This window comes from Cololabis saira, chromosome 24, assembly GCF_033807715.1.
Source record: "Cololabis saira isolate AMF1-May2022 chromosome 24, fColSai1.1, whole genome shotgun sequence".
NCBI classification, from domain to species: Eukaryota; Metazoa; Chordata; class Actinopteri; order Beloniformes; family Belonidae; genus Cololabis; species Cololabis saira.
In genome coordinates, this window is record NC_084610.1 from 10,030,368 (window position 1) to 10,043,016 (window position 12,649).

The 12,649-nt window shown below is 43.6% G+C and overlaps 1 protein-coding gene across 3 annotated transcripts in view; it reads right to left on the bottom strand.

The window, feature by feature from the left end:
* pard3ba (par-3 family cell polarity regulator beta a) overlaps positions 1-12,649 on the bottom strand; it is a 136,520-nt gene that overhangs the window by 24,035 nt on the left and 99,836 nt on the right. For all 3 annotated transcript variants that reach the window (XM_061715444.1, XM_061715445.1, XM_061715447.1), the window contains 2 exons: positions 12,339-12,629; positions 3,664-3,769 (listed from right to left, as the gene is read on the bottom strand). In XM_061715444.1, coding sequence (XP_061571428.1) covers positions 3,664-3,769; positions 12,339-12,629 — 397 coding nt within the window. The remainder of the gene's footprint in view (positions 1-3,663; positions 3,770-12,338; positions 12,630-12,649) is intronic.

A 12,649-nucleotide genomic window follows, 5' to 3' on the forward strand; every position in this document is an offset into this window, starting at 1 on the left:
CCAAGTGCGACAGAGCAGGTAAACTTCCAAGGCATACAAAGCAGTGGGTCTTCAGCACTTAGACTGTCCCCGTTGTGTTGGTTTGTCAGGCTCTAAAATTCAGTTTTTATCCCTTTTCATGAAGTTCTTATTGTCACTTCAATTCTCCTTCTGGCTCTTAGTCTTCTCATTTTTCTCAGTTCCCCTCACGTCTTGATGAATTGGGCTACCTCACTTCTGTGGCAGCTACCACTACTGAAGGAGTGAAGGTAGAGGGAGAGTATCTGGATGAAGGAGTGAAGGTAGAGGGAGAGTATCTGGATGAAGGAGTGAAGGTAGAGGGAGAGTATCTGGATGAAGGAGTGAAGGGAGAGGGAGAGTATCTGGATGAAGGAGTGAAGGGAGAGGGAGCAGCTCTGGATGAAGGAGTGAAGGGAGAGGGAGAGTATCTGGATGAAGGAGTGAAGGTAGAGGGAGAGTATCTGGATGAAGGAGTGAAGGTAGAGGGAGAGTATCTGGATGAAGGAGTGAAGGTAGAGGATCTGGATGAAGGAGTGAAGGTAGAGGGAGTAGCTCTGGATGAAGGAGTGAATGTAGAGGGAGCAGGGATGGCCGTCACTAAGACACAAGAGGAGCCAGTCAACATGCTACAAATCAAAGCGCAGAGGGGCCTCCAGGCTCACCGGGAAATCTGCCACTTACACCTGCTTCCTCACTATTGTTCCAACATTAAAGTGTTTTTCTGAAAGATCAGTCCAAGTTCACCGATGAATAAGTGACATTCATTATAACTGTGGTATTAAACCCTGTCGGGGGGTGTTTAGCCAGTGGGCATGATGCACCCCGTGCAGATCACCAATGCTTATATGTGTGTGTGTGTGTGTGTGTGTGTGTAAGCCTGCAAGTGTGTGTAGGCCATCTATCACCGTGACAGGCGGGTGCGTGTTTACTTAATGATGTGGGGGTTTATTTATGAAGTGATGGCCGATGTGTGTGTGTGTGTGGGGGGGGGGACTGAGAGCAGGGGGGGAAGATTGAGACAGCCTGAGGATGTGACATTAAAATATCATCAAGGTGATGGATGTCCACGCACACAACATTAGAGAGAAGTACAAAAAGCAGCTGCGCGACGGATGACGAGTCATATCTGGACTTGTGCGAGCGCCGCTCCGTGTGTGTTTCGCGACGATCAAGTGCGTTGCAGAGTGCGGCGCGGCCTATGATTTCTATGTTCATTAAAGTGTCGCGTGTGCCGGCGCTGTTGTTTATGACCTAAAGTGTAATGAGCTGGAGATAAGATGCATGATTTAATGTGTTTGCCTGTTTGTTTGCATGGGCTGGGTATTGTTTTATGTTGTGGGGACTTAATTCTGTTTATTCAGGCACCAAAAAATATAAATGCAATTTCAAGTAGAGGAAATATTTAAATATTAGGTTAAGTTTAACTAAATAGATTAGAGATTCTGGCAACTCTCCAGGAACTGACTGCAGGTCAGTGTTGTCGGAAGTAAATTACGGCTGCATTTTTCTGGGAATATTATTGATGTCATGTAATGGTCACTGCAGGGCAAGAAAACGGAGCAATCCCCAGCAAAATTAACCAACTCCACTCGCCACAGACATGTAACTACTCTGAGATGGCTGTAAATCATTACTGTAATTAAGGAATGCTGCACTAAAGTGCAGGTCTGTGTGTGAAATCACTTTCTCCACACAAAAAAAAAACACATTCCACCCAATTTCAGTCAGTTTCCACCAGCAACCTAGAACCTCATCTCATCTCGGTTATAGTCTGCCTCACTTGCCTTTCAAGATACAAGTTAATTAGTAATTGCCCTTATTCCAACATCTTTGCACTGTTTTCCTGTATTTTTTAAATTAAAATGTTTGAATTGACTCTCTTAAATACACCTTTTCCTTAATTCATGTGAGAATATGCTGAAATGATCCGTTCTTACGGCAAAGTTCTCAATCCGGACTGAAAAACTCTTCCAAAGTCGTCATATAGAACAAAGAAGTCTATGAAAAGAAACTTCCCGTGTTTCTTTGAGGGTTAATTGGCCATCAAGACATTACAGGGAACCTATCATTAGCATTTACAGAAAAAGAGAGCGAGTGGGACGGTGTGACTGGCATAATTACCATGGTGACCTATCCACAGACGGGGAACATGGGAGAAGGGTCAAATTAGAGACGGATGGAAACTCAGAGGGAGGTTAGAGGAGAGGATAAAGAAGGGATGTGAGGTCAGTTCTGATTGACTGCTAAAACTTAGAAACAGACACCTACGTAACGTCACAAAGATCACATCATGCAGACGGACAGCCGCTCGGAGACTAAACAGACGTGAATAGATACTGCACCAGCAGTCCTTCTTCCCTGGATTTGTTTATGTCAGTTTAGTCTCTCCTGAGCTATTCTCACTCAGGAGAGCAAATGTAGACACACACTCCTCCCTTTCAAACACACACAAACCACTCAGAGTGGGAAAATGGAGCTCCTGGCCTTGTGTGGAGAGCCTGGAAAACCTTTTTAACCATCCAAGGCTACGGACCTAGAAGAGCATAAAAGAGCAGCGCGGCGCACTGGAGGTGACGGCTAAAAGGCTGATCAAACAAGGCCGGCGTGAGAGAGCAAACACGCGCCTCGAGTGGCCTGCATTTACTCTCCTCTCGTACCACGGGGAGAGATAGGAGGTAAATGTGAAGTAATATCCTGGTGAATCACTGATAATTCCATCATCAGCACCACTTGCTTATGTCTTCCATTACAGCAGGACGCTCCTCTTTGATTGCTTTAGCGTTTCAATGTGAGATTTATACTTGAGTATTTAAATTTTAGAAGTTTCTCATGCGCTTTTGTGCAAATCTGTATTCAATTCTGAACAACACAAGGACCGTTGTCAGATTTATGCACCCAATATAATTTCTTTGGTGTTTTACTGTTTTGGCGTTTTTTCTGCGAGTGAGCACAAGTGTGTGATTGTGGGTGTAGTGTTTCATTATCGGACTCCTCAGGGGAGGAACCTACCACAGGTTTGTACCGTGGACACCGCTGTCTTTCTTTTCTTTTGGGTTGGGATGAAAAATAACAATCTGATCAGTTCCTGTGCTGAATGTTTGCTGCGGTTTAATTGGATCAGAGTTTTTTGGCACCGGCTGTGACTTGAGCGCGTGCATGTTCAGGCCTCATGAAGGCAGATCCACAGGCTTCACTGGTCAATAAACACAAACTGCAATAAGTGAGTGCAGCAGGAAGCGGGTCGTGTCGGCGGATCGGTGACGCCGTCGGCAAATCCACCCGATACATCTCTGAAACCTAACAAATGCAGCTGCAAATCTCTGCAGGTAAGATATTTTAGGTTGGATCAAAGTGGGATTTTCTGCATCTCTGGGCCCACTATTAAAAAAATCCTATTTTAAAATGGGTGATAAATGACTATTGATTTCCAGCCGGAGTATGCTGAGTTTGCGAGTGTACAGAGGTAAATGAAATGATTCCTCGGGCTGGATCGATGCGGGTTCAGGGACGTTTAGCAGCGCGGCTTGGTTAAGAGAGGCGTCTAGTACAGTGGGGGATTTCAGGACAATGTTGCTATTACTAAAACATGAAAAAGGGGGTTAAAAAAAAAAGAAAAAATTAAATAAAAAAGTGTGTTTCCTCTGCAGACATGTGAAGACTCACCCTGTGTGGGTCGTGGTCCAGGACGCGGCGTCGTGCTGCCTCTAGCTCCTCGTAAAGTGGTGCGACGCGGCCTTGCTGGTAGTCCCGGCGCTGGGGACGGTGGTCACTGCAGAGGGACAGAGGAGGTGGCATCAACACAGCTGGACAAGACCAGAGACAATATTATCCACTGTACTGAATCCAGCAGTAGTCTTTGGCATCACCGTGGCAACCCCCGACACCACAGAAGACTGGCAAGCAGCCAGATAATATCCGCAAAGACATCAGAGTCTGAAATAAACTTTTGCAAAGCTGACAGAAAGCCAGGATGGAGGGAAAAAACCGCATAAAGCATTTGATGGATGAGCTTTCCCGCTTGAAAGTCATGGAGAGAAATGGGGTGCTATCCTTCGCTAAAGTGCACAACAGATCTATCAACATGTCAACACCGAAATGATCGAGCTGAACCAGACCTCTGCGGAGGCCGAAAGGTGAACACGGGGAATATTTCAGGGGAAAGAATTAAGTGAGAAGATAAGAACAGGACAGAATGGGGACGAAACTTAAAAAGAAACATCATCATGCTCACTGGACCTCAGTGAGATAAGATACACGCGCCTTCAACTACCGAGCTTACATAAACAAACGTGCAGCCTCGCGGCAGACGAGCACGCCGCGCCTGAGCGAGCACAATCCCTCAGGACGTGCTCCCGAACTACGACACAGTGCCGTCTTTTATCTGTGTTTACTGGCTGCAGTGGAAACAGGTATCTAATATTGACACTGATATGATGCTCATTTCGCCCTCAGGTGACGCACGCAGCATGAAAATCCTCCAAAATCAGACCTGAAAAGAGTCATACAAGGACAAAAGAGCAAATTTTTTCCATCCTACGTCTGTATCTGTATAACTGGAATGACTGTCGGCCCCGCGGAGCTGGAGGGCTTTTACCCCCGCACAAACACTGCATGAAACATATGTCGGACCTCTCGTCCTAATGGCCTGACCCGCAGGCGGATATTGACCGTAATGGAGTGAAGAGGACAAAGCGCGGGAGCGAGACAGAGAAGCAGTGGAGGTTCATTAACAGAAATGCGTGGTTAAGTATCTCCCATGACCCCCCCGTCTTTAATAAGAAAACCTGGCCGAGTGTGCGTTCGTGTGTGTGTGACTGCGATCTGATATTTGTGAATTGTTGCCATCGTGTCCTCAGCAATGGATCCTTGCTGGCACTAAATCAATCCGTCTAAAAGTTTCCTCACTGCAGTTAAATGTCAGCGAGGATGCTTCAGTTTTTACGTTTACTACTTCCTGGGATCACTTTAACGTCTTTTAAATAACCTGTGCTCCCCTCCACCCCACAACAACCGGGCCTTTTCTAATCTCTTGTATTATTTATTCAACCATTTTTTCTCATTTCTGACTCCTCATGCCACCTCCATTCAAAAACAGACAGATCGTCAAGTTGAGACCTTTTTTTTCTTTTTTTTTTTTTTTACAATTTTTTATTTTTTTTTATCATAACCCTCTTCTAGCGATCCCATTAGCCAATCCCTGGGTTTGTAATTAGGCCTGCCATTTTGATTGAGCGTGTGCGTCGCTCTCCAAATGAAACAACACTGTAATTATCTCATTACGCCGCGGCCTCCATCACTGACAACGCCAAATATTATCATATTAATCGCTGAAGGCAGAGGCTGAGTCTGGATAAAACATTAGTGAGGGGATGCATGAGAAGGGGGGGGGGGCTGAGGTTTGCGGAGTCGCACTTTTGAAGAGTTGACAATTCAAAACACTGATAAAGGGATAAACGAGTGTGTGCATATGCACTCACACACACATATATTTGAATGTCCTCTCTTACATGTTCAGTCAGGTAGGCTTCGCTGTTGACATGAGCTGCTAATAAGTGTTGTCGTTTGCATGTCTGCAGGCCTGAGGCACAAACCGCTGCATTTTTTATTGACAAGTGCAATGCAGGTCAATGAAAGACACCACGGCTTTAAAATAAACCCAAAAAAAGGTGTGTTTAAGCTAGAAGACTTCTATTCTCCCCGCTGACTCGATGCAGACTGCATGGAGAACAAGTACTCAATAGTCATTACCTTTACATAAGTGCTTCATGTAAACGCAACAGAATACAACTAATCGATATATCCATTAAGTGCCAATTTACAACATTTAACTGTATTATAACTAAATAGAAGAGTAACTGGAAGAGGGAAAAGTGGAGGAGGATGAAGGTGGAGAGACAGAGGATGAGATAGCAGCAAAAAAGAGACAGAATGAGAGCAAAAATCAAACAACATAAAGACTGAGATGGAAGAAAAACTTAGAAAAAGGAATAAAAACGACAGAATTGGGGAACTGGAATGAGGCTAAAACTTTTGATTACATGAAAGTCGGAAGAAATAATGCGCGAGAAAAGCAACGATCCTGTGGCGTTAACCAGTGAGAGGGCAGGCTAATTAGGACGCGTGCACCGCCGCTGGCTGGCTTGGTGACTTGTTCTCTCTGTGGCCGGCTGATTTAAGCAAAACACACTGGGGGAAGGAAAAGGAGAAAACAGCTCCGGCTGGCAGGTTTCTCTTTGCTTATATGCTGCGAATCTGTACAATCAAAGTGCCTGGTCAGTGTGTGGAGGTGGGAAGTTTAGACTACCGGCTTAAAATAAATGACTGAAGCAGAGTTTTCTCAGTTAAAACTTATTTTGCCATGTACGGAAATGTACAGCTCTCTCTTTTTTTATAGGGCCATGGTTATTACTGTCTTACAGATCTACCTTGAAGTCTTAGTAAAGAATTTCCACCAGATGAGGCCTGGAATAGCAGTCTTTAATGTTGTACTTTTATAAGTGTTACATAAAGTAAGAAAGCGATGCAGCAGATAGCAAAAGTTAGAGCTGCTACCCAAAAGGTAAAACATTTGAAGATGAAAGATTGTCTTCATGAATCTTTTAAACGTACATATTTGTAGAAACACGAGGCTTTCATCCCCAACTCAACCCAAAAGCACGGGAGTGGATTAATCATGGTTTGGGTTGTAGCTTGTGAGTAAAGGAGAATTTAATTGTGAAGGCAAACATCTCACCATCAGGCAGACGAGCTCTAATGCAGGATAACTGCTGGGAACATGCCGAGGGCTCGGCTGAGAGTCCCCGAGTATAAACATCACTTTCCAACACGTTTTACTGTATTCTAAAGGTTTTGCAGGAAAGGATGAGCGATGAAAACAAAATCCTACTTTCAGATGTAAGAAAGCACCGTCACGAGTGTCAGTAATGCTCAAGTGACTTTGACTAACAAAATAATCACCTGTACAGGAATAATTTCACATTATTTATTGCTGCACATGTCTTGGATTTAAGAGATTTGAATTCTTAAAGATAATCAGATAATCAGAATTAAGCGTTTCGCTTAATTGGCAGCCCCTGATACAGGACTATTATCTTTTTCCCCTTGACGCTCTGACCTTTACATGGAAATCTGAAACTGATCAATCTCTATCTTCTAATGCAAGTGCATTACACTCCATATAAATCCGTTTTTAGTTGTAAAACAAGAACACCGAAGTAACAAAACTAACTTAACAAGACGAGCCTGAAGTAACAGTGCGCTCCCTCTATGTAAAAGACTACAGACCAAAGGAAAAAGAATTAAATAGAATAAAAAAAGATGTGCTGGAAGCTGCTGGAATGCAAAGAAGTAGCATTTTAATTGCTTGGAGAGAACGCTGATAAAATACACTTAAAAGACGACAAGCAGGGCTTAATATACAGCCTACACTAATGACATGCTGTTTTCAAGGGAGTATTTATTTCAGCTTTTCCTCAGGCAGATGCTGTCCGACAACTGAATCCATGGCAGGGAATTAAAAAAAAAAAGAAATAACAGGATTTATTTTTCTGCTGGCAAAAAAAAAAAGAAGGAAAGTCTCTTTATATAATGTGTCCTCTTTCATGCTGCCTCTGTCTATAGGGGGATATATCCGTCTCTTCTGAGCCATGCCAAAATGAAAAATGAGGAAAAAAGAAATCTACACCGTTCACGTGTTGCAACATGACCCAACAAATCACCATCAAATGGATCACGTAGCTTTGTCCTGGATTATTTCAATAATTAGTCAAGCCTGTCCAAAGTGATTTAGGAATTCTACCTTGCCACAATGTCAGGTAAACTTAGAGGCATGTAATTCTCATGCCACTACTTGAACCGTGGCGGCGATCCGGGAACCGACGTGTCACTGACTTAGCTCTCGAGCTCACCTTGGTCTCCCGTTTCTTATCCCCGTGGTGCATTTTACAACACGTTTCTCACCAGGCTTCACATCCCTGCTCTTTGGCCTCTCGTTTTCTCGCTCCGCTTTCATCTCATCTCTCATTTTTCTCGGCTCCAGCTACAAAGACGGCCTCTCCGCTAATAAAATTTGACAAGCATAGCTAACCTTTTTTCTCCACAGGTCAGCTTCTTGCATAGCTCTAATCAAATGTGACGCTCATCACCGCGCACACCTGCCATTGAGGGCCTAATGAAAATGTCCCACCATAAATTAGGAAGACAGTGCTGCAAGTCCACTTGACAGCAAGAGAGAGGGGAGGGGCGCATTGTCTCAGTTGGCAAAACCAGCCAAACACAGACAAAGCATGCACAATTATTCTTGCATTTCTTCCATAAGTGTAATGAGCACGGAGTGTTATTAAAACTGCTCAATGCAGAAGATGAGAGAAACACATGTTCCCATGGAAACCGTAAAAACCTCGCACGCAACAGTCATAAAGGACTACTTTTTGTGCCAGGCGTAAAAGTTTGCACTTATATATTTACAGTCTGTGCTGCAAGCCGTACACCTGTAATTACCGTGCACCCACCAGACCACACACGCAGCGCCGTTGCTAGGCGACGACAGGCTTCAAAACTGAAATATATCTCACGTGGGTGGCACCGACTGTGTCTATTTTTGAGCCTGTGTGTAACTTCGTCAGCCTCAGTGAAACGGGGTTCCACCCTCACGGCAGGCTCCTGTGTTTTCACAGATGTACAGGTTTTTGTGAATGAGCTGCTGGGGGGGGGGAGTGAAAAACCAAAACTGATGCGGTCATTTTCATGACTATGATGTAATCAGGCCAGCAACGGTGCCTCAAGGCCTACTAGAAACACCTTACATGGCTTTTGGGTCTAAATGTAGGCGGTTCATCATTCTCCTGCAGAATATATATTTTATTTGACTGTTTGCAGTATTAAACTTTAAATTTAAATTGCATTAGCGATGCTGCAGTTGCAGTTCGGTCCCCTGCGCATGTCTTCCGCCTTGTTAGCGTATTACAGCTCCTGTTTGAGGTGTACAAAAAAAATTAATGAAGTTCTGAGTGTGTCCAAGCTTTGGATAACAAAGCACATATTTGTTGGCAGGTCTTTAAAACCCTTTTCTTTAATTACTGCTTACACATTGTATACCAATTAAAAGCACTTTCATCACAGGATGTACCTTTTTCTGACAACCACAATTTAGTTTAATTATCATGAACACGAGCAGGGAGACTTTTCTCTAATGACATTATTAGACATCTATGTATTTTCCCCGTCTCTGGAGACACCCTCCTATGTGGAGTTAACAAGCCAACGAGGGCTTTTCATCCATCATGTTAATGCTAAAGACTATCCAGTGTGCATTATGAGTAAAGGAGGGAGAGGAGAAGCGATGGGAGATACAGCCGGACTGCGAAAGGTGCAGGGAAAGACAAACTGAGGGAAAAATGGAGGACGGGGAGAAAACAGGCGGGTAATGAAGTACCCACCACTAGTGGATGAGAGCTAAAGTGGTCTAACAGATCTGTCAGGCTGCTAGACTGTGGCTAATTATCCCTCCTCCTCCTCTTTGTCTGCATCCACTCCTCTGTCACTTCTTCTCCCTCTAATTTACTCTGCCTTACATGCCCCCCCCCCTTTCACTATTTTGGCTGTGTCTTTCTCTTCTTTCGCTGCACTTTTCTCTTGTCTCCCTCTCCCTCCGTCTGTTGCTTCTTTCCATTCCCATCTGTCTCCCCTTTTTCCATGTCCAAACGCCCTCCCTCTTTCGCGGAATCCTCTATTTCTGGATGAGATTGGGTGTCTTGGGCTTAGTGTTTGATTTGCAAGTCAATAGTAATTTCTGTCAGGGAGTTTAACTTGAAGGAAGTTTTAATGTGGCTCGTATTATTTCACACAGGAAATGATACATTTGCATTAGAATCCTCTCGAGATTTTCTCATTTTCTTCTTCTCATTCAAAACTAACCGCAAGTTAAGGTTTCAAAAAACTTTAGCAGTAATAATATGTAATACGGGCGGAATGACAACATTGATAAGCGCTGTATTTCTGCAAGCAATAAGCCTTTGTTATACTTCAAATTAAGTGCTCCCGCAGCCCAATATTATACTATATAATACGATTTTCTCAAACTCAAATACATTTTCTTATTAACCTACTTTAAAAAACTAAAGTCTCAACCATTTCTTTAAAAGATACCGTCACGTGAGACGCCAGGCTGTTGCAACACGTTGGTATATTTCTTCTTAATTGATGGGATCATTATTGGACATTGCAACTGGCTGGTGCAGTGACCACTGCGTTGAACATAAAACCATCATCGTGCAACAGCATCATCTCTACGATCAGTAACACACAAGCATGCATTTTTGCCGGCATAAGACGCATTTTAGCAGTGCAATGACAGCAGTCTCACAGTCCGCTACTTAGAAAAAAGTAAAAAGTTGCCCATTATACCTTGTAGTCAAGACCCCCTAAACCGAGACCAAGTCACTACCAAGACCAGAGAGTATCAAGACCAAGTCAAGACCAAGACTAGTTCAGCTCAAGACTGAGACTAAAAACAAACCTAGTTATTTCATCATCTTGTGTGAGTTGTAGAACATCAGTTCCATCCTGGTTCAGCTGCTTAGTTTCCATATGAGGTTGTATTCAACTGCAGATCAATGACACAGAGAAGTGGATGATGATGTTGAACTCACTATAAATGTTTCCATCAATCAGCTGAGATCAGATATGTGTGGCGACTGCACTACCGCTATTTCTACACTATTGGAGGATTGACTCCAGTGCTTTTAAGGATTGACACGACTATTAACTAGTCCCAAAGTCATCTAACAAAATAACCAGCCTCCAACACCCCCCTCCACCTCAGAAAAGTGATGATCAGTAAATGTTACTGATATAAATTTTAAATATTAAAAGATACATTTACTGACTTACTGACTTGAAAGTGCATTATTTACCATTATAGTAGCCAGATTACACTGTATATCAGCATCATTGAAACGGACCTGATGCTTAATCAATCACAACGATATGCAAATATTATTCAAAGGCCAATGATGCCATATATATTTATAAAAAACAAGGCAGTTATAAACACAAACCTGTAATTAAATACAGACACACCTGCAGATGCACCAAAACATTAAATCAAATGCAAAATACAAATAGTTTACAAAACTGTACATTAACAAGAGGAAGAACTGCTGATCTCCAGATTCTGTCACCTCGGTGTGCAATGGCATCTCAATTATCCGAGTCAAGACCAAGACCAAAGACTGTCAGGGCGGTGACAAGACCAAGACCACAAAAAAGTGGTCTCGAGACCAAGACCGGTGTCAAGAACTACAAGTCTAGCTCATTATGAAGAAACCACGGTCCCAAATAGCTAATAATTGATACCTGCATGTATTTGCCTACATATTGCATACTGTTGCTCCTCTGTACAATTTTTTTGCCACCAATAAAATTGCCGCTATCACCAAAGTAATTCTAGTCACATTTATTCTGCATTAGCATCAGTATCAAAAAGGCAGCCACCGGTGATTGCATGATTTCAGTCCCAAGCATGAACAGACAAAGGAACAGAAGGTGGCCTGAGAATTGTGGCGGCTTCAAATTTCAAACAAGATGAAATTGAAAAGGGGCTTGAGTGGAGGCAACCTTGTGCTTTAAAGAAATGTGCATTGCTGCACCTGAACCCTGGATATTTCCTTTTTTTCTTCAATATATGAACGTGCCTGCAGAGTTGTGGGTCAGAGAATGAGACACGGTGTCAATGCACCATCTGAGGAAACCTACACAACATTTATTCATGTTTCACGCTGGATCTAAATCCCATAGTTCTGCTCCTGTTGTGTGTATGCTGCACTGTTTTTGTCTAAGCTGTCTTACTCTGTTAATATTTAATGCTTGTTTGTCTTGAATATTTATCGTTGCACTGTTGAGGCACTTATGTCGATACAAATGAAACTAAGTTAAATCAAACTTTTGGTGCATATTACCATGTAATGATTATTTCTAACTAGCTCATACTTTAAATATTGTAGGATTTTATCTGTGACATAAGATTTGCATTCATCTTCCATGACCTGGCGTGTATCCTCACATATCTGAGTTTGCAATCATGCAAGCACCGTTGCACAGAATGAATGCAGATATGCAGTAATGCTCCCTGACTTATGCCAGTCACGACGTGGTATATGACCTTGCGTGTCCTACATGCATGTAACATCGTGTATCTACAGAGTCGTGGGTTTTCAATGATATGCACAACACAAACATGCATGATAACACCTGCAAGCTCAGATCAAGGAAGAATCATCAGAAAAGCTTCAGCTAGTAAATAAAGACCCTCTCCCGCACTTGTGGATTCCCCTTCTTACCTGTCTGCTTGCATCTGTTGCTGGTTCTGCAGAGAAGACGAAGGTTTGGGCTTGTTGACTTTGGCGTAGAGCCCGTCGAGATCGTCCGAAGCTACTTGGCGCTGGCCGGGGCGCCCTGGCGGCACGGACGGGGAGGGCGTGCGGCTGTCCAAGGACTGCGGCGAAGGCGGCTGCCGGAAGTTGGTGATCCGGGCGTAGTTGGGGTCGTTGTCGTCATCTTCTACGTCAGGCAGGGAGCCGCGGTCAGGGGTGGTGTGACCGGAAAGGGTGTCGGCGTAACGGGAGCTGTAGCTGTCAGAGGGTGCAGAGTG